This window comes from Sardina pilchardus, chromosome 15, assembly GCF_963854185.1.
Source record: "Sardina pilchardus chromosome 15, fSarPil1.1, whole genome shotgun sequence".
Classification (NCBI taxonomy): Eukaryota; Metazoa; Chordata; class Actinopteri; order Clupeiformes; family Clupeidae; genus Sardina; species Sardina pilchardus.
In genome coordinates this window covers 17,319,972-17,340,197 of record NC_085008.1, presented here as the reverse complement: position 1 = coordinate 17,340,197, position 20,226 = coordinate 17,319,972, and the positions used below count along the sequence as shown (strand labels likewise).

The following is a 20,226-nucleotide window of genomic DNA, read 5'->3' as shown; positions in this document are numbered from 1 at the left end:
AGTGTCTTGTGCCTCTGATTATGACACAGCACCAGATGGGGCAGAATCTCTGTCTGACTTTGGGTCCAGAGACTTCCCAACAAAGTAAGAAAGCAATAAACAAATCTGTTGTACCTGACTTTAATATAAACTACTTAACACGTCACACTGACACTTATATTAACAGAGAAAAAGAGTTGAAGAAAGCACCATCAGGCAGTGAGCTGCCAGAAACTACTGAGGAGCTTCCAAGCATCGATCTTCAACCCCTAAAGCCTTCCTCACAGCTTCAAGTCCAGGGTTAGTAAACCCCCTTTGGCTTCTGAATGTATAACTAATAATTTCTGAGCATATTCAATTGTTTTGTTTTGCAAAAATAAGCAAAACTGTTCACACATTAAAAAACAACAATAATGGAAACATGGCTTTTATCCGAAATAGGATCACAGTATTGTAAATGTTTTTTTTCATGTGGGGTTGATTTGAAATGAAACACCTTTCCTTCCGTGGTACTAGCTCAGTTAGCACACCAACGATGTAAAGCAAGCTATCACTAGTTCTATATGTAGAAGGGTAAGACAACAATAAAAGTGGAATATGATTGTTTTTAATAATGAGATTACATATCTCGATCTTATGACATAAATGTTGGAAGAATATTTTGTTAAATTGATGTTATTGTCAGAAATGTCCTGTCTTGCACCATGCCACAAGAATCATTCATTACACTTCCCTACATGCCTGTAAATCCTTCATGTTGGTGTATTCTCATCAGGTGGTATCGCTGTGAGTAGGACCCCCTCTCCAAAATACTCACCTTCCCATAAGCCATCTGCCAATGAGTCCCTCTCAGAATCCGATGGAGAGGAAGACAGAGGAGAGGTACAGTTGAATAACTCAAGTCAGGGGCGCTGCTAAACATTTTTTCTTTTTTTTGGTCCTCAAATCATGTAATATTTGGCCCTCCCAATAATAATATTGATCCTTTAGTTGTATGGGCACCCCCATCCCCTTCATCCCCCCATTATGCTTTCCTTGACGTACATCATTATTTATTAGTATTAAACATTATCAAGTGGTTATACTGTCCATTTTGCTATTTGTATACTGTAATACTGATTCATCATTTGTATCAATGTTGTGCAGATATTTGATATCTATGTGGCCAAATGTGATTGCAACCCCACTGGGGGTCACAAGGAGACCTTTGTGCTGAAAGAGGGGCAGTATGTGGAGGTGCTGGACTCTGTGCATCCTACACGTTGGTTGGTGCGCACCAAACCGACCAAAATCACTCAAGCTCGCCAAGGCTGGGTGTCACCAGCATACCTGGAAAAGAGAGGAAGGGTATGATGGAGACTCACTCACACTCACTTTTTTGAATTTGCTTTATTGTATATTTTTCATGCTTTAATGATTGAATTGGTATATTTATGTTGATTAACTTTGATTGAACACAGCACAGTATGAACACTGTAAGACTTTTAAAAAAAGTCAGCGCTTTGAATTATTTGCTAAATCATTAGGGACGCTTTCAGAAACAGTCGTGTCATGGTTTTTGATCATGTGTGGTAAAAAATTAAAATGACTGGTACTGGTACAAAATGGCAATTACTAGTACTTAATTACTGGAAAACTACTGTTTTTCTACAGGAGCCATTTTCAATGTTATTAGAGCCACAGATGTATGAGAAAGCGGGAAAGGAACCCACCAAGGATGAATTTAAGAACACTGTGAGGTGAGTGTGAAAATAATATGTGAAACACATGTATAACTATACGTACAGTATATCACTGTATGATTTGTTGTGGGAACTCAGATTGAATTGCTTTCCTAGTATTTGCTTAGAAGATTCTTATCTGGCATATCGAACACATTCGTCATCCCTCACACCTAAATTTACATACCATCAGAACATTTTCTTAAATGATTTTAAAAGTATTTACGTTACACCCAAAACTAAAGCTTCTCTTCCCTTGTCTTGGTATGCATGATCTCTGCCAAGGTCTGTATTTGTTATCTGAGTTATAGCTTTGGGTGGACAAGCTAAGAACATTATAATTGCTGATCAATAGCATTCTCATGCCAGTAGTTAGGAGACCATGGTAGCCTAACATACTTTGTATAGCTTTGGGAGTCCTTGATCTGGTCTGTTACTTTGCGAACAAACACTAAGTAATTTTACATGACAGTAAGTATGTGACTGGTGTGATATGGAAAACCTTGTACTGGGCTGCTCTCTAGTGACAAGAAAGCACATACTCCCACCCTGCTCCTCCCACACACACACACACACACACACACACACACACACACACACACAGATGCACACATATACACAAAAACAAACACATACCATGCACACACTCATTTACATACACAAATGAGGTTGATGGAGTAGGAAATGAAGACAAATTGACCAGCGTGATTTGCTTTTCCGGAGAGAATGTGCAGAACTCAGATTCTGTTGCACTCTGCGGTACATCTAGTTATCTCCAGTGTGATGTTGAAAATCCTGTGAGCCCTGTGTGATGTGTATGTGATCCCTGTAGTGAGCTGATCCAGGGTCTTCTCAGTGGAGAGGAAGAGTTTGTGAGGGAGCTGAGTTTCTTCGTGTCCCACCATCTGCGCTTCATAGAGACCAGCTCCAAGGTGCCTCTCACCATTTTCAGCCAGAAGGAGTACATGTTCCGCAATATCAAAGAGATCACAAACTTCCATGAAAGGTAATGCATGTTATTTATTGTGATTTTCAGTTTTCACTTTGTTGTCGTTCCTGGTGTCAACGAGAATTGTTGTTAAGATTGGAATGATGGATGGAAAGTGTTCCATCAAGAGCCAGAATGTTCCCCAGTGTCTTCATGGATGAAAGGTTTAAGGCCGCATAACCTGAAACTTAGCCTAACCAATCAAAGAATTACACTGGTGCTTACTTCAGGATCTTTGTAATGTGCACAAAACTATCTCCTACGTGGTGCCACGGGGTATTTGTTATTGTGAAACTTCAAAAAATCGTGTACCACAGAGATTTGTCAAATCCCCTCTCTGGCTTGCTTCTCCCTGCATTTTTGTGAGCTCAGGCTAAAACATGTCTTCAGTTAAGTCTCTCTTCCTCTCATGTGTTTGGTGCTTGGATTCTTATGCACACTGCTAGCACACACTGGACATTAAGCCCACCGTCAGCTAAGATGGAGAGTAGTCCGCCTGCACTGTCACATGCATATGCAACCACTTCAGCAGTGGATAGACACACAGGACTATACTAATTTATTCATTTATTAATATAGCATTTGCTTGATTTGTCCTGTTGTGATTAATGGGGTACTGTATGCCTGATGTCCCCCATAGGTCAGTTCTTCCTAAGCTGATGGAATGTTCCACAGACGATGATGTGGCTATGTGCTTTGTGAGCCAAGCGTCCGACTTTGAGAAGTACCTTCAGTACATTGTGGGCCAGTCCCAAGCTGAGGCCTGCCTCAATGAAAAGAACACCCAGCACTTCTTCCAGGTAGCGTGAACAGAACACCATTTATTCTATAATGTACATTTATTAATCTGTAAGATGATTGTCTTAAAAACCAATGCTTGGCCAATTAAAACTGATTAAAACTGATGAGCATTTTGTGCAATGGTCATATTATTTGCGGAAGAAGTCAACCTAGGCCTATGATGTTTTCTGTTTCTCTTTTTTGTGAAACTCCAGAAGTACCAAGAGACTGAGTTGGCACGACGACATACCGAGGTGCTAAGTGTCAGCACTTATTTGCAGAGGCCACTGGAGAGGATAGAGATGTACAAGTCCCTGCTGAAGGTTTGCTTTCATTAGGGAGAGAGCACTTTGACCATTTTGAGCATCATCAAAGACCAGATTTCAGATGATACATCCTGAACTCATGCACCTCACATTTGACACAGCTGTTTGGTAGATTTCCATTAATTGTGTCAAATTTAGTTAAACGGCTAAGTATCAGATTCGTTTCAGTTTCCACAGAGAGCGTGAAACTTGGCACAAAGTTTACTACTAACTGCACTTTTGGTTTTTAATTCACTTGGGGCATTAGTATCCTTGTGCTGTGTCAAATTTTGTGCTTTCTGAATTCTTGCCTAAACTGCTGCACTAATTATATTGTTGAATCATAAGCACACAATTATACTACAATTATTATATTACTTATAGGAGCTCATAAGGAACAAGGCCAAGTTTAAGCGAAGCTGCTGTCTGCTGGAGGACGCGTTCTCTGTGGTGTCCAGTCTGCCCTGGCGTGCTGAGAACATGGAACAGGTGGCCATGATAGAGAATTACCCCGCCCCACTCAGTGGACTCGGAGAACCCATCCGTCAGGTAGTGATGGGTGGATGGATGAATTGATAAATGGATGGATGGATGGATGGATGGATGGTTTGATTCCACACAACACAGTTTTGTCCACAGTTTTTGTCAATGAAAAATGAAGACGTATAATGATGACGCTAGGAACTAGGAAGTCATTCTAAATACAGCTCTGTATTTCAACTCTTTTCATGTTTTTTTTAATGTTTTAAATGTTTTTGGAACATTTCAACACACACAGAATACTGAAGAGCAGTTGCCAACAGTCATGCCTCAGTTATACATGCCATTCTTGTATTCTTAGAGTCATTTACATTTTTGTTGACAGTGTCTTTCAAATAGTATCTAGAAAATTAGCATTTTGCTATATGCCACTGAGAAGAATATTTTACCAAAGCCACACACTGTGTGACTGCAGTGTAGGCTAATCAAGGTTTTATTATTGTGGATGTAACTGGATTTTGCACAGCAAAGAAAATGCACATAATCGCCTTTCAACAAGTGCTGTTTAAAATTGGATTCAGAGTCTTTGTTTTATTCGGTCTCTTTTTCATCACAACAGGGTCCATTTACAGTGTGGGAGGAGTCACCTGGAACCAAGCTATCATTCCGCGGGCAACAACGTCACGTCTTCCTCTTCAAAGACTGCGTCATCTTCTGCAAGCTCAAGAAAGACCCTGACACACACGGCGACACCTACATATTCAAAAACAAGATGAAGGTATAAGGGGATAAGAGCCCACTGGATATACACAGCTATCTACATGTACAATGTTGATTTGAAATGCTTAGCTTACAAAATATGAAGTTTACAGTCTGAACTTTACATTCCTCAGGCTAAAAGAGGCTCTGAGCAGCAGAGCAGACTGATTTAGGAGCCATTTCCTGGCAGCTATTAAACATGACAGGCATTAATGTAGACAAAGATTTTTTCTAGTTGTATCTCAGTATGAGTTTTTGGAGTATGACCATTGGTGTGTGTGTGTGTGTGTGTGTGTGTGTGTGTGTGTGTGTGTGTGTGTGTGTGTGTGTGTGTGTGTGTGTGTGTGTATGTGCGTGTGCTTAGCTGGGTGATATTGAAGTGAAGGAGTCTGTGGAGGGAGACGAGCGGGCCTGGGGTTTATGGCACGAGCACCGCGGCACCGTGCGCAAGATCACCCTGCAGTCGCGCTCCGTCCTCCTCAAACTGTCCTGGCTCAAGGACCTCAGAGAGCTGCGCCAGTGCAGCTGCCTCCCCTCGCGCTGTGAGTCACTTCTCATTGTGCTCAGCTCGGGCTCACGGTACCAAACATGCCATGTGCAATGATGTCCCGTCTTAATGCATTATCTTGTTATGGCAGTTGCATCAGGAATATAAAACTAATTCTGTTTTAGAGTAGACCAGTCATGTTCCTTTGGGCCATGGCATTCTGAGAGCTTGTATAATCAGTTGTGACTATATGTTTGATCAGGCGCACCTCACTTTGACCTACTACTGGGCGACTGCACCACCAAACTCGGGCAGACAGTCAAATTGTCCTGCAAGGTCACGGGATCTCCCAGACCGGAGGTCACTTGGTACAAAGGTAATTATGAGCCACAAACATTGCCCGTATCCTCCCTCAAATTGAGACATGTCAATATTCTTGGCATTTAAAGTGTATTGAGTTAATCTACAGTATGGCCTTTCAATTTGAATTGAATATATATGTTTTGCTTTTTTTTCCCATACAAAGAGTAGTGCAGCTCGTTGACCTTTGGGTTTAATCAGAGAGGGTTAAAGCGGAGCGAGAGGCGCAAACGTTTGATCATTTCCGCGTTCTGTCTTCGCAAAGGGGAGGGGGGCTAAATCCCCCTTTAAGCAGACCTGTTAACATTCGAACTGAACTGCTTGCCAATCTGACAGAGATCGATATCCCACTATGACGTCTTTGCGACACGCCTCTTAAAGCAGACAGGAACTGTTTTAATTTTTCTTCCATAGAGATGCATTATGTTGCTCTATCTTGTCAGTAGTTAAGGATCTTTGGGTTTAATCTGTGTGGTGTTTTGTGTGGTGGACATGTCCGTAGATGGTCAGGCCGTGGAGGTGGATGAGCAGCACATGGTCTCTGAGAGCAACACGGGCTCCTGCTGTCTGGTGCTGACCGGGGTGAGCATGGAGGACTCGGGCCAGTACATGTGCTACGCCACCAGCTGCATGGGCAATGCCAGCGCCCTGGCAAAGATCGTGGTGGATGGTGAGCTTTAACACGAAACAGAGCAACACAAAACAACTCACATTTCCATAGCGCTCCATCATAGAACCCAAAGCGCTGAAGGGGGAACCTCACTAACCACCATCAAAACAAAACATGGTCTCTTTGTATGCCAAATGTACACTTTACATGTATAAACAAAATGCTAAAAACGTTTGATATCTGTGAGAAATCTTCTGCCGTAATCTTCTGTGGGCACAGTTACTGCTCATGCATGCACATAATGCACGCAGCAAACATTTTGGAAATGAATACAGAATGTCTGTGTGTTTTGTATTGCAGTGCCTCCTAGCTTCAAGATTAAACTTCAGAATGTTCAGCTAGACATTGGGAAGGATGTCCAGTTCCAGTGTTCTACACTATGCACTCCTTTACCCAGAATCAGGTATTTAATTGCATTGAGAAAATGAAGGGATATTAAGCTCAAGGATTTTTATATTCTTGAAGTAAATCACAACTGTCATTATTTTCTAGACTTTGTCCAGTGCTTTTTGTGTGTGTGGCCTTTTATTCTTGCAGTAAAATAATAACCTCCCTCTGCTTCACTAATAATGTGCTACAGATCAGAACTGCAGATTTCAGAATACAATTTTAGAACTTTTGAGATAGTTAAGATTATATGAATGTTTGGTTTTATTAGGTGGTTCAAAAACAGTAAACTCTTGGAGAACCAGAAGAAGTACCAGATTGACTGTGACGCCCAGACTGGAGTGCTCACACTGACCATAAAGAGGGCTGGAAAGGTAGACCTGGGTCTTTACGAGTGTGAGGTATGGACGGACACATCTGTTTTTCATTGTCATTTACTTATTTGGTCAATGTGACTTTTGTTACAAATATTTTTTGCGTGTATGACTTATGCTGTGTGATTGTTCTCCTTCCTTTTGCCTGCCAAAGCTGTGGAATAAGATCGGAAGTGCCAAGTGCAAAGCTGAACTTTGCCGTCCGCCCGCTACTCCCACGGAACCTGTCCCAGAGAAAGCCCAACCAGTCTCTGCCAAAGGTAGGAGAGGAGCATAGAGTCAAGGTAAAATTTAATGCTGACGCAGTCCAACCAGTGGTCCCTGAAGTGCAACTGGCACAACTGGTAGATTCCCAGTAAGCACACAAAGGCTTCTAGCGAGAATGTGTATTTGTGCTTAAGTGACTAGAGTCTACTAAATTACATTAGATTAAGTATGAGCAGAAGTCTTAAGGACATTACACAAATAACTACATGACCTGCAGAGAGGTCAGAGATTTAAGATAGTTCACATTCATTGCAACACCAGAAAGAGTAGAAATATCAGCACTGAAGCCAGAGTGGAGCAATGAACACTCAGATGGTTTTCCAAACCCTCCAAGCGGACTCGACTGAACACATGCCAATGTCACCCTTCAGCCCATTTTTTATCCCAGGCAAGTTTTTTTGCAACACCAGGAAGAGTAAAAGCAGGCCGCACTGAAAGCCAGCCTGAAAGCAAGGAGCGTTCAGAGGACTCGACTGAGCACATGCCACGTCACCCTTCAAACCCATATTTTACCCACATGTCCTTTCCACCCTGTCCGCCTCCTCCACCATCGCGTGAGATACGTAAGAGATCCTGGCGGTTGTCTGTCATGACTCAGTTTCCTTCCCATCCCACCTTTCTAACCCCTGTTTTGTGAAAACCATAAACGCCGAAAACAACAGTGTCCGCCTTTCCGAACACTGAAAACATTTATTTCATTACTAATTAATGAAAGAAACCTCCATTTATTTTTTAAGTTGTTTTTGCCTTGCTACTTTTCCTTTTGTTTCCCACTCAAACGTCCAATTTCTGGATCAGGAATTGGACTCTATCGAGTCATTTTCCCTCAACGTGGCTGACCATGGTTGGATTTCCAAAAGCTTTTCATATTTTCCACAAACAGTCCATCACTCATTTATAGTAAATCATTTAGTGGAAGGTCTTCATTAGATCTTTATCATCATCATAACTGTTTCTCTTTGAATCTCATAATAGTCTCATCTCATTCTAGTATTTCACAAGGACATGAATGTCATTCAGTCCAAACAACCAAGTCACTTCTGTGTAGTTCAGAATGTATGTACTTGTGTCCATTGTACTGTGTTCATATTCATGCATGTAAACAGATTGTGCCCATGTCTCAGATAACGCTCCAGATAGGAGTTGACTCAGAAGCTGATCCAGGTCAGTTTTGGGCCGAAGCAGCACTAGAATCAACTGCTATCTGGATCACCATGTTTTCAAAAAAATCTCCATACTCCATTACATCAGAGTATGCCATGACTGTGCCATCATTCATCGGTTCCTCTCAAGAGCCAGGCGATACACTTATGCCTGATAAGTGGTTCATCAGTAGCTTTTGGACGCCTGTCAATCATGTGAACACCCTCTCACATGCACCCACCCTCTCTCTAATATCATGCCTCTTCATCCTACTTCCTTCCTCTTTTAGTCCCAGAACAGGAGACTAAAGGGCCAAACCAAGTCATCCTCATGTAAGTGTGTCATCCTGTCACGCAGTAGGCCTACACACACACACTCACACACACACACGCACGCACAGTCACACACACACCTGGTGCATGCTGTATGTGTCGTCCTGTCCCAAACTGGTGCATGTCCACCACCACATGTCCATATGTCCACATACCCTCTCTGTCTCACCCTACCCAAATGAGCTGGCCATGTGCTTGGACTCGAGCTGGACCCTACTGGGCCTCCCCTAAAAAAAGGTCTTGCGCCTGGCCCCTCTCACAGTGATTAAAGCAAAAGGCAGTTTAATGTGTGTGACTTCTTGCTGACGTTACTTGTGCCTCGTGACTCATGCTTTGCCTTGAGCCTGTATCACCAAAGGTAAGTCTGCCCTTTCCTATTTTAACTCTGCTAAAGGATTATACCAGGAGGTTATGGTGTTTATGACGGGTAGCTGTCTGTCAAGCTAAAATACAATTTTGAAATGTGTGTAGGGTATTGGGGAAGGTTGTGACTTTGTATTTCTTGAGTGACAGTTGCAATGTTGTAATCCATTGATCGTTCATGACATTTGCGTAATTGCTATAAGGGGGGGAAAAAGTGGTCAGGAGTCTTAAAAATCACTTAAAAGTATGAAGTGGTCCTTTCTTTAGCTGCCACCAATATTAGGTGGTCAGTCATCATGTCTGATCCTGTAGAACCAGAGCCAGAATCCGACACCTGGTCCGGCTCCCTGGTGAAGAACTGGTTCCAGATGGACTTGACCCCCTCTGGCATCTGCAAAATGCTCTTCCAGCCCGGCTACGCTGAACCGTGAGTGTGTGGACGGAGAAGGGAGGGGTTTTTTTTTCTACACTTTTTACCACTTTTTACCGTCATTAGAAAACAATGTGCCTCGAAGTCTCGAATGATTTTGAATGTGAATTTGATATTGACTTCACCATGAAACTTGGTATGTAAAGTCAGGTGTCTTAGTGGCTAGATCTTGAGAGGACTTATGAAACAGCACCTGTTTGCTTCTCCGTTGTCTTTGCAGAGCTACTGCAACCACTGGGGGAGCTGGGCCCAAGCAGAAGAAGGACATGGCTCCGAAGAAGCCTGAAGCAGTGCTAAAAAAGGCTGACAGTGTGTCTAAAAAGCCTGCAACAGCTGCTGTGACGGTTGCTGTCGCCGAAGAAGAAGAGGAAATAGAGACAGGTATGTGCTTTACGTGTGTCTCTCTGCGCAGGATATGGTTTCGTGGTCTTAGTGTTTTGTTAGGTTAATGGAGATGCTGTTGTTTCTTCTCAGATCCACCCTCCATCCAGGTTCCCATAGAGGATCAGTGTGTGAAACTCGGACAGCCTGTCAGTTTCACTACCATCATTACAGGACAGCCTCAACCGGAGATTTACTGGCTTAAGGTGCAGAACTAGAACCGTTTAGAACCATTTTCATTCCTATACACAACATATTAGCAAAAAATATGGCATTATCTAGACCATACATAATCATACCACTTTAGCAATATGACCATACATATGTGCACAATTTTGCTGCACAAGTTCACGTGATCTATAGATATATAATATAACCATTTTTATGATGGGGTTAGTAACTAATGATCTGCCTTGATTCTGCATAAAATATTTTCTCTCTATCCCTTCTGATGGTCTTTTGCCTGTCAGAAGTCATATCAGTGTACTGATCATGCTCTTTGGTTCTGAAGGATGGAATGGAGGTGCTGCCCACTGAGAACGTGGAGATGGTGTTCTTCGGGGCGCGGAGCTCTCTGAACGTGTTTAGTGTGACGCAGGAGGACTGTGGCACTTACACCTGCGAGGCGGAGAACAGTACGGGCCTGGTGGACTGCCATGCCCAGCTTACGCTGGAGTCAGAGGGTACGGCTATTGTCTATTTACTGGACGGTTACTGGAGATCACTCAATTTACTTTAAAGTGTCTGTATTTGTCCAACAATAAATGTAAACTTGTAAAACTAGACTCGGTCACCTGCATGCAAATGTTGTGTTCGAAGAAGGGGAAAAGACTTTCTAAAGTTACTGCAAAGGGCTATGCAGACTTATTGTGCCTGAAATTAAGTAAAACGACAATAAAAAATACTATTACATTCTTGTAATACTGTCCAACTCTCTTCAGTCCCAGAGGTGGCAACACTGGAGGCGACAGAGGTGGAATTGGGCAGAAGAAAGCTGCTCTCGGTCTATGAAGTCCATGATGAGATAGGAAGGCAAGTGCATTAACGTCACGTCTATATAATGTGTTTTGGCCCCACGTTGCTTATCAATCAATGTACAGTGTTCTTATTATTAAAGCATATTTTGGATTTGGGGTTAGGGGTAGGAGCTCATCTAGTGTTCTGGCCAGCAGCGGACAATAACATACTTTACATTATATCACAAGCACATTCTATAGTATTCCTTAAATACTCTATAATAATCACAGATTAATGGGGGTTACTTCAGAGCTGTACTTATATATTCTGTGTCTTTGGTTCAGGGGCACGTTTGGGGTGGTAAAGAAAGTGACTCACCGAGCGACAGGAGAGCCCTTTGCTGCCAAGTTCTTGCCTCTGAAGAGCAGCACAAGAACCAGGGCCTTTCAGGAGAGGGACTTACTGTCTCGCATTGCCCACCCCAGAGTGGCCTGCCTCCTGGACTTCTTCGTTACACGACGCACTTTGCTTCTGGTTACAGAAATGTACATAAAAAAAATTGCTATTTTTTTACATATGCAGTTCAGGACTATGTCAGAACAGTGGTATGGTGAATAATATGACAGTTCATGTGTGTGTGTGTGTGTGTGTGTGTGTATTTAAGTTAATTTGTTTTTACTTACAGGTGTTCTTCTCAGGCACTTCTTGATCATTTATTGATGAAAGGGTCTGTAAAGGAAACAGAGGTATGGTCATTCACCATTCATTTTTTTTGTTTTATAATGTAGCCTACAGTATATATTTTGCTTGGTGAGTTTATATTCATGATGATCATATTTACTTGTGTGTAATAGGTTCAGATGTTTATTCAGCAAGTTCTGGAGGGCATTGCTCATATTCACAGTCTAAACATCCTGCATTTGGATATTAAAGTGAGTTTTATTGTGTTGTATTACTGCATTATCAAAATGACTGTGTTTCAAAACAGAAAATAAACATGATGTAAACATACACCACTATATGAAAAACAGCCAATTTCATACCCCCTCAAGTCATATTCACCCTTTTGTCATTCCCATTCCAGACTGACAACATCCTGATGATATCTCCAGCCAGAGAAGAGGTGAAGATCATTGACTTTGGATTCTGCCAGGAGATAGACTCATCCAGGCATCAGTACAGCAAGTTTGGAACTCCTGAGTTTGTGGCTCCAGAAGTTGTCCACCAGGAACCTGTGACAACAGGAACCGACATTTGGTAAAATGATCTGTTTTACTGAGTTACAGTACAACTAGGTTATTGCATAAGGCCAAGCAAGCAATTCTTTATGCCACAAATAATGAAATGGAATTTCTCTCTTCTAGGGCTCTGGGTGTTGTGGCTTACTTATGGTGAGTGCAAATCAATGGAAGTATGTGAATACACCCACATGCTCTTCTCTAATGACTCAATTGAGGTCGGGAGCATGGTGTTAGTGGTGGAGCAGTCTCTGGTAGTAGTGGTGTGATGTGTGCTGTGTCTTGTCATGTCTATGCAGTCTGACGTGCCATTGCCCGTTCTTCGGAGAGAACGATCGGGCCACCCTCATGAAAGTTGCCGAGGGAACACTGTTTTGGGACACCCCTGAGGTGACATGCAGGAGTCCGGAGGCCCAGGATTTCCTTCGCAAAGTGCTCCATCCACTTCCAGAGTAAGTCCAAGACTCCTTGTTGACAATGTGTGTGTGTGTGTGTGTGTGTGTGTGTGCGTGCGTGCGTGCGTGCGTGCGTGCGTGCGTGCGTGTATGGGGGGAGCGTGTTTGGTTTGTGTTCATTATGTCTTATTAATTCTGAAAGCTATGCTAACTTTTCTTAGCTACAATATCTACAATGGACAAAATAAGATGCGTTTTTTCTTCCCAGAATGCGACCATCAGCCTTTGAATGCTTGTCTCACGAGTGGTTTCTGGTAAGTGACTGCCTTGGCCATAGTGTGCTCTTTTGACAAACCCATCACTGCTACTCTGAACACGTATGTTACTGGGTTACAGGGTCAGAGTGCTGAGGAGGAGCCTGGAGACATAAACACAAAGAACCTGAGATCTTTCATCTCCAGGAGGAAGTGGCAGGTAAGGCAGAGACCCCATAACTCCGGATCTCCAATACCTAAACTTCCTCTGTGAGTTAAGTGAAGTTAAGTGAAGTTAAGTTAAGTTATACTTTATTAGTCCTGTAGGGACATTTTGTTCTTTACACTTTACCCATCCGTGCGTAGTGTACACACATACAAACACACACACAATCGGAGTCGGAGCAGTGCTACACTATGTATGTGTGCTACACTAGTAGCACACATACACTTCTGGTGCAGTGGGCAGCCCTTAATACGGCACCCGGGGAGCACACAGGGAGCTACAGTACGTCTGTCTCATCACTATATGCTATATTCATCTACATCCCAAAAGTGACTCGAGTCCGTTTTTTTATGGTCTCGGACTTGTCTCGGACTCGCTGGTATCTGACTTGGACTTGTCTCGGTCTCGGCCACTGGTCTTGCCAAATATGGTTCTTGGTCTTGACCGAGTCCAGGCATCTTTCTTATGTTATAATATCCAAGGGAAGTAGGAGTACACTCTGTAATACTGGTCATTCTTGTCTTTGTCTAGAGTGAAGCTATTGTAATTTAGTTGCTCAAATGCTCAGTACTAGTACCTAGCAGTGGTAATAGTAGTGGATTGGTGTTTGTATCAGTTGTACTGTAACTAAGGTATCAGCTTATATCATTTTCTTTAAATTAGATTATATGATATTAAGGGGAATGGTTATACTTACAAATCCTGGGTGGGTATTTAGATCAGCAAAATTAATAATAACCCAAAATTATTGTCTTTATACTGTCATGCATGCAAGTTGTTTTTTTCTGTCCTGGACTCGGTCTTGACTCAGACTTGAGTCTTTTGGACTCGGTCTGTCTTGGACTTGAACCTTTTTGGACTCGGTCTTGACTTGGTCTCGACCGGTCCTGGTCTTGGACTTGTCTTGGACTCGACAAAGGTGGTCTTGACTACAGCCCTGCTTTAAGGAATGTTGTTCTTGTTTTGGTTGCTTTGTCTGTGTAATTTATATTTCTGAGATAAAACTATGCAATCAATTCTAAAATAATTGTCCAATAGAAGTTAACTATATTGTCAAAATCATATTCATCAATTTGTATGCGCAATATATAGTACAGCAACAGCACTAGTCCTTCTTCAAACTCAGTCCCCCGTTGTTGTTTGTGTAGTGGTGTCTAATGCAGTCTGCTGGTGTCCACTGTGTTGCTGCAGCGTTCTCTCACGTGCCTGGGCTCCGTCCTCACCCTGAGGCCCATGGCGGACCTGCTGGACGCTCCCCCCGAGGAGGTGTCGGTCACGGCGCCGCGCGAGCCCCAGGAGCCCAGCAGCACCTCCCAGAGCAGCGGCTCCTCCTCGGAGTACGACGAGGCCGACGCCTGGGAGTGCTTCCAGCACTTCAGCCCCGAGGACGAGGACTGGGACGAGGACGAAGACGAGGAGGACGAGGAGGAGCTGGAGGAGGAGGAGGAGGAGCCGGAGGAGGAAGGCGAGTACGACCCCCGCGCGCAGGTCTCGGAGAAGGGCCGGACGCTGGCGGAGCTGGGCCGAGCCCGGCTGGACGAGGAGGAGGAGCTGATTTCGGAGCGCGGGAGCGGCCCACGGGGGGCGCTGACGTTCCCCGCCGGCAACAAACGCAGCAGCAGCCCGTCGCTGTACCTGTCGGAGGGCGACGAGAGCTCGGCGGGCAGCGAGGGCCGCGCCATCATCCCGCGCGGGCGCCTCATCCGCAGCACCTTCTACAGCAGCTCGCAGCAGCTCTCGCCCATGTCGGCGCGCCACATGCTGCTGCGCGACAAGCAGCACGCCGCCCGCAAGCAGGACCGCGGGCGCAAGCCGCTCCGCTCCAGCCTGTCGGGCCGCCTCAACGAGCCGCTCATCGAGTACGTGGAGGACGCGCCCGAGGCGGGCACGGGGGCAGGGGGCGGCCTGGGCGAAGGGGGCGCCCGCGGCCAGAGGAGGGGCTCGGTGCACGCCGCCATGCTCAAGTCGTGCTCGTTCGACAGCGGCGTCAGCCTCACGCACCCGCTGCCGTACCAGCGCAGGAGCCGCTCCCTGGACGAGTCCACGCGGAGGAGGTCGCGGGCCTCCGCCGAGCTGCGGGAGCCCGGCGAGGAAGAGGAGGAGGAGGAGGAGGAGGAGGAAGAGGAGGACACGACGTTCAGCCACAAGGACGACTTCACCGACGAGGAGGCGCAGCAGAGCGTATCGCCAGCGGCGGTCAGCGACGCGAGGAGGAGACAGAGCGTGGTGGCGAAAGTGAAGCCCAGAACACAAGGGGCGGACGAGGAGGAGGTCGCGGAGGAGGACAGCGCTGTGGTCAGCCAGTCCCAGGCCCCTGTGAGGACACGAGAGGCGTCCAGGCCTCTGGCCCGCGGGGAGAACTTGAGCGGTTCCCAGGTGTCTGTCGCGGAGTCTTACGAGCTGGGCTCTGGAATGTCCAGCCGAACGGGCTCCTTGGACGACTTCTCCCCCAGCCGCCTGACCGCTCCCAGGAGACGGCTGTCCTCCTCCGGGATGACCTCGCCTTCGTCTTTCCTGCACGGCTCCGACGAGGAGGAGGAGGAGGAGGAGCAGGAGGAAGCTCGCAAGCCCCCCACACCCCCGAGCCGGAGGTACGGGTCGAGGCTCAGCCTGCAGGTGGAGAGGGGCGACCTCTCCCTGAAGCGCAGCCCGTCGCGACTCTCCGACCAGGTGCCCGCGACCATCCCGGGCGACGGCGGCGGCGAGGTCCTCCAGAGGCACGCCTCCGCCCCGGCCCTGGAGGTCAAGCCGCCCCCCGGCAAGTCCCCCAAGATCGGCCTCATGAAGCTGTTCCGCCGGCAGTCCTGGACGGGCCACTCGTCCTCCCAGCCGGAGGGAGTGGACAGGAAGCAGAAGGAGGCGGAGCAGGCCGTGCCCAAGAGCCCCATGCTCACGCTGAAGAAGAAGATGAGGGCCTCGGCCTCCAGCCTCACCAAGCTCTTCACCCGCCAGTCCAGCAAAGAGGAGAAGAAAGGCGGTGAGCTATTAACTTAATGCCAACCATAACAATAACCATTACCATAACAATAAGAATGTCTCTTAACAATGATAGCAATATCTCTAGTATGGATAAGTGGTCTTTTAGAGAAAAATGCATTTGTTAGTGGAAAATGTCAACGTTAAGTGACCCTAAGTGCTGTGGTCTTTTTAGGGCCCATTTATAAAGGTCCTGCCCCAGTGGCTCCAGAGAAGAAGCACAAGGCCCACACTCGCTCTGCGCCTACGCTGACCGCCCCCGCCCCCGCCCCCGTCCCGAGCAGCCCTCAGAAGAGAGCCGCCAAGCTCTTGAAGTCCATTAAAGTGCCCACCTTCAAGAAAAGCAAAGGTGATGAAAAATACACTCTTTGAATTGAAATAAGTTTAATCCTTTAGTTAACAGGTGGAAAATATAAAACACTAAATTATATGAGGCCAGATAAAGTACAGTATGAAGGCAGCCTCACTGTCTGTTTCCACGCCATGATGCTTTCGTGTTCCCCCAGAGGTGGCAGTCCGCCCGGCAAGGCCAGATGTGCACCAGCTGGCAGGAGGTGGCGTGTTGCTGGTGTGGAGACCTGTCAAGTCCAGCGAGCCCTTCACCTACTGCCTACAGTACAGCACTGCAGGTAAACACACACTCACCTACATTGCTCATGCGCAGTACAGCACAGCAAGTAAGCACACACTCACTTACTGCCTACAGTACAGCAGGTACAGTAAGCACATCTCCACCTGCTGCCTTCAGTGCAGTATTGCAGGTAAGCACACCTTCACGAACTGCTTTCAGTATGGAACGGCAGGTGGACTGAGATCTGAGGTCTTTGGCAAAGTCGTGCTGGTACTACTTATTGATCAGCACAACTGGTACACACCTAAGATCTGCTAGTATTATAGGACAACAAAGCAGGTACAGTCAGTAGCATCAGTCATCACAGGAGCACACAGTTAACATACAGTGCAGTGACATTCTTTTCCAGAATGCGCAACCAGCAAAGATGGTTATAAAAAAACATTAGTAATATTTGGTCAGAGGTTCTCAAAAAATGCATAGATTCCAAGATGGTTGTAGAAATGCACTGTTACTACGTGTACTACAAGGTATAAGATGAACATATATACATCTGTTTCTGTCCAGAGGAGGTCGTTGCAAACAAACAATTCACTGATATTCTTTTGGCCTGTGTCATGCCATCACAGGTGGCGTTGTGGAGTGGAAGATGTTGGTAGAGGATGTGACTGACAGCTGCTACACCGTCACCACCTTGCCCAAGGGTCCGGGCTATGTGTTCAGAGTCGGCTGTGTCACTAAAACAGGAGCCGGGCCCTTTAGTGATCCCACAATCCTGGCCTTCATGGTGGTCCAACATGAAGGCAAGGCCTGGACTTCAAACAGAGCTACCTGACCCGGAAAATTAATTAATGGCGACATTGAGAAAAATCAGACGAGGATTTTGTTTAAGTTGAAAGTTTACCATTTTAGAAGTGTATGTTGTCTGTACTACCAAACATTACTGCAGCTAACTGAAAATGACTTTGAACGTAAGGAATTTAAAGAAGAGAATTCAAGGCAATAGTTGAGTTCAAAGGCTAAGATCTGTTTGAGACTTTCAGCGAATAGAACATTACATCATCCTGCTCAGAATGCTCATGATGTATGTTTTACAAATGTTTTTTAAAAGGTAAGAGTATAAATGCAACAGCCTAAGCTGCCAGACTTGTCACATGCTAGATGGAAGCTAATGTGCTAGGTCTGAAAGTTGTAGAAATCTGTGGGAGAAGACACTGATCAGACATTTAAGGAAAGCCTAAAATAACAAGCCCAAATACTGAGAATAAGGGGTTAGTTGACGTTTCAAGCCAGCTTAACAAGATGAGGTATTAAGAAGTGAAGAAAATTGCCAGTAGGCTGACGTAAGGAAAATCCTCCTTAAGTGAAAGTCATCTAACTGCAGAAAAAAAACCCTAATCTTTTAAAGTGGCATTACGCTTGACTACAATGAATCCCGCATGACAGGTGCTTAATTCTCCTTCTTCTCTCCAGACTCCCACATTCCTCTCATTCAAAAGGAATCACTCCGATCAAAGGTCATCGTGTCAGGGGCCCAGGGGGCCCACAAGATCTACTCTTTCCTCTCGGAAATCAACAGGTGCCAAACGCATTAGTCTGTTTGTGATCCGTTTGAATATCAGGACATCACATTTCCACACATTATTGACATCCCTAGTGGCCTATTTCAGTGTAACGCCATTCGTGTTCATTTCATATTCATATTTATTGAGATAGCAGCATAGTATTTCAGTATTATCTGACTGTATCAGTCTTTGTTTTGGTCCCTTTATCCTCTCAGGAATCTCTTTTCATCTTGTCACAATATCAAAAACAATGTACAGCATATCAAAATCATAACATTGGAACGGTGGCAATTGATCTGTGGTTCAGTCTCCTTCGTCAGGTCACACACAAGTCCGGTTCCATTTTTGTGAAAGGGATTGTGTCAGTGAGCTGGCCCAGTGTTCATAAGGGGTGGCCTGGTGTGCTAATTAGTGTAAAGTATTAAAGTGTGCTGGTGTGTCCTCCAATAGGGGTCGCTTCAGTGTGGTTGCCCAGTGTCGCGAGGAGCAGAGCCAGCAGCACCTGGCGGCCAAGATCACGCCCTACCGGGCCGAGCAGCGCCAGCTGGTCCTACGGGAGTACCAGCTCCTCAAGAGGCTCAACCACCCACACCTGGTGCAGCTGCATTCGGCCATCATCAGCCCCGAGTACCTGGTGCTCCTGGAGGAGCTGTGTGCCGGGCGGGAGCTCCTCTACAACCTGGCCGAGAGGCAAGTGACGCCGCAAATCTGCGATGGAACAGGATAGCAGGCGGCTCCAGAGCATACCTGGCATAGATCCGGATTAGATTCGGCTCAAATGTGTCTCAGATCTGGCCCAGGTCTGGCCTAGATTTGACCCAGGTCTGGCATGGATCCATTTAAAAAAAAAAAAAAGATCTTTTTTTAGAGTCGGCTATCTTGGGCGCTGTGCGTCACTAACACTCATCCAAATGTCAAAGCATGTTGTGCAGATGTCACACTGTCTGGCCTGCCTGCATTAGAGGGACCAGGCCAGCAGTCTCCATTGACATTTACTGAGACTGAAGGGTCAATGACCTATAAATATGAGAGTCTTTCTATTCCTTTAAGGTACATTGTAATTATGTCTGCTGTGCTTCAGGGATGCCTATGCAGAGGTGGACGTGAGTGAGCTCCTGGTGCAGATCCTGAGTGCTGTGGACTACCTGCACAGCCGCCGCATGGTGCACCTGGACCTCAAGTCGGACAACATGCTGGTGACGGACGGCAACGTGGTGAAGATCGTGGACCTGGGCTCGGCGCAGCTCTACACGCTGGGCCAGGCCGTCACCGTGGAGCACCTCAAAGAGCTGACGGAGAGCAAGGGTGAGGGAGGTCATGTGACACGCACACACACACACACACACACACACACACACACACACAAACTCACACATGTCCGGTCTGGCCTAAGAGATCCTCCAGGGGTACTGCTGGAAAATATAGGCCCCATGACAGATAATAATTCTGGGCCTTCCCAGTAATATATCGGAGGGGCTCTCTGGGGGCCTACTTTCAGTGCTGGGCCCTTAGAATCATCCATAACCCCCACCCCACCAGCCGCACCCTTAGAGTTAGTCTTAGTGTCTAATGAATACTAACCTACCTATTACTAACTAGTATAATATTCTTATAAAATGACTCTAAGTCTCTACATGACTCTGGGACAATGTAGTCAGATATGTTTGTAGTTCCACTGAATGTCTGCATGTTGTATGTACTGTATGTATGTATGTACATATGTGTGTATGTGTACAGACTTATATGCACTGTATAGATACTGGCTGTCTATACAGTATGTGTGTATGCAATTTCCACATGAACTGCATTGAGAAATGGATCTACAAAATGTGGAATCC

General features: G+C 45.6%; 1 protein-coding gene across 1 annotated transcript in view; it reads left to right on the top strand.

Annotated features, from left to right (window-relative positions):
• The window catches only part of obscna (obscurin, cytoskeletal calmodulin and titin-interacting RhoGEF a), a 49,192-nt gene that overhangs the window by 26,247 nt on the left and 2,719 nt on the right, over window positions 1-20,226 (top strand). The window contains exons 36-71 of the mRNA XM_062556545.1: window positions 3-84; window positions 167-279; window positions 755-861; window positions 1,126-1,326; window positions 1,633-1,718; window positions 2,533-2,706; window positions 3,329-3,488; window positions 3,684-3,791; window positions 4,158-4,322; window positions 4,873-5,031; window positions 5,377-5,554; window positions 5,762-5,875; window positions 6,362-6,529; window positions 6,830-6,932; window positions 7,188-7,317; window positions 7,445-7,550; window positions 9,708-9,822; window positions 10,046-10,206; window positions 10,300-10,412; window positions 10,718-10,889; window positions 11,148-11,238; window positions 11,508-11,708; window positions 11,849-11,909; window positions 12,018-12,095; window positions 12,248-12,420; window positions 12,528-12,554; window positions 12,701-12,853; window positions 13,065-13,110; window positions 13,193-13,270; window positions 14,468-16,253; window positions 16,428-16,601; window positions 16,759-16,881; window positions 17,453-17,626; window positions 18,297-18,402; window positions 18,839-19,078; window positions 19,470-19,693. Of these exons, the coding sequence (XP_062412529.1) occupies window positions 3-84; window positions 167-279; window positions 755-861; window positions 1,126-1,326; window positions 1,633-1,718; window positions 2,533-2,706; window positions 3,329-3,488; window positions 3,684-3,791; window positions 4,158-4,322; window positions 4,873-5,031; window positions 5,377-5,554; window positions 5,762-5,875; window positions 6,362-6,529; window positions 6,830-6,932; window positions 7,188-7,317; window positions 7,445-7,550; window positions 9,708-9,822; window positions 10,046-10,206; window positions 10,300-10,412; window positions 10,718-10,889; window positions 11,148-11,238; window positions 11,508-11,708; window positions 11,849-11,909; window positions 12,018-12,095; window positions 12,248-12,420; window positions 12,528-12,554; window positions 12,701-12,853; window positions 13,065-13,110; window positions 13,193-13,270; window positions 14,468-16,253; window positions 16,428-16,601; window positions 16,759-16,881; window positions 17,453-17,626; window positions 18,297-18,402; window positions 18,839-19,078; window positions 19,470-19,693 (6,450 nt within the window). The remainder of the gene's footprint in view (window positions 1-2; window positions 85-166; window positions 280-754; window positions 862-1,125; window positions 1,327-1,632; window positions 1,719-2,532; window positions 2,707-3,328; window positions 3,489-3,683; window positions 3,792-4,157; window positions 4,323-4,872; window positions 5,032-5,376; window positions 5,555-5,761; window positions 5,876-6,361; window positions 6,530-6,829; window positions 6,933-7,187; window positions 7,318-7,444; window positions 7,551-9,707; window positions 9,823-10,045; window positions 10,207-10,299; window positions 10,413-10,717; window positions 10,890-11,147; window positions 11,239-11,507; window positions 11,709-11,848; window positions 11,910-12,017; window positions 12,096-12,247; window positions 12,421-12,527; window positions 12,555-12,700; window positions 12,854-13,064; window positions 13,111-13,192; window positions 13,271-14,467; window positions 16,254-16,427; window positions 16,602-16,758; window positions 16,882-17,452; window positions 17,627-18,296; window positions 18,403-18,838; window positions 19,079-19,469; window positions 19,694-20,226) is intronic.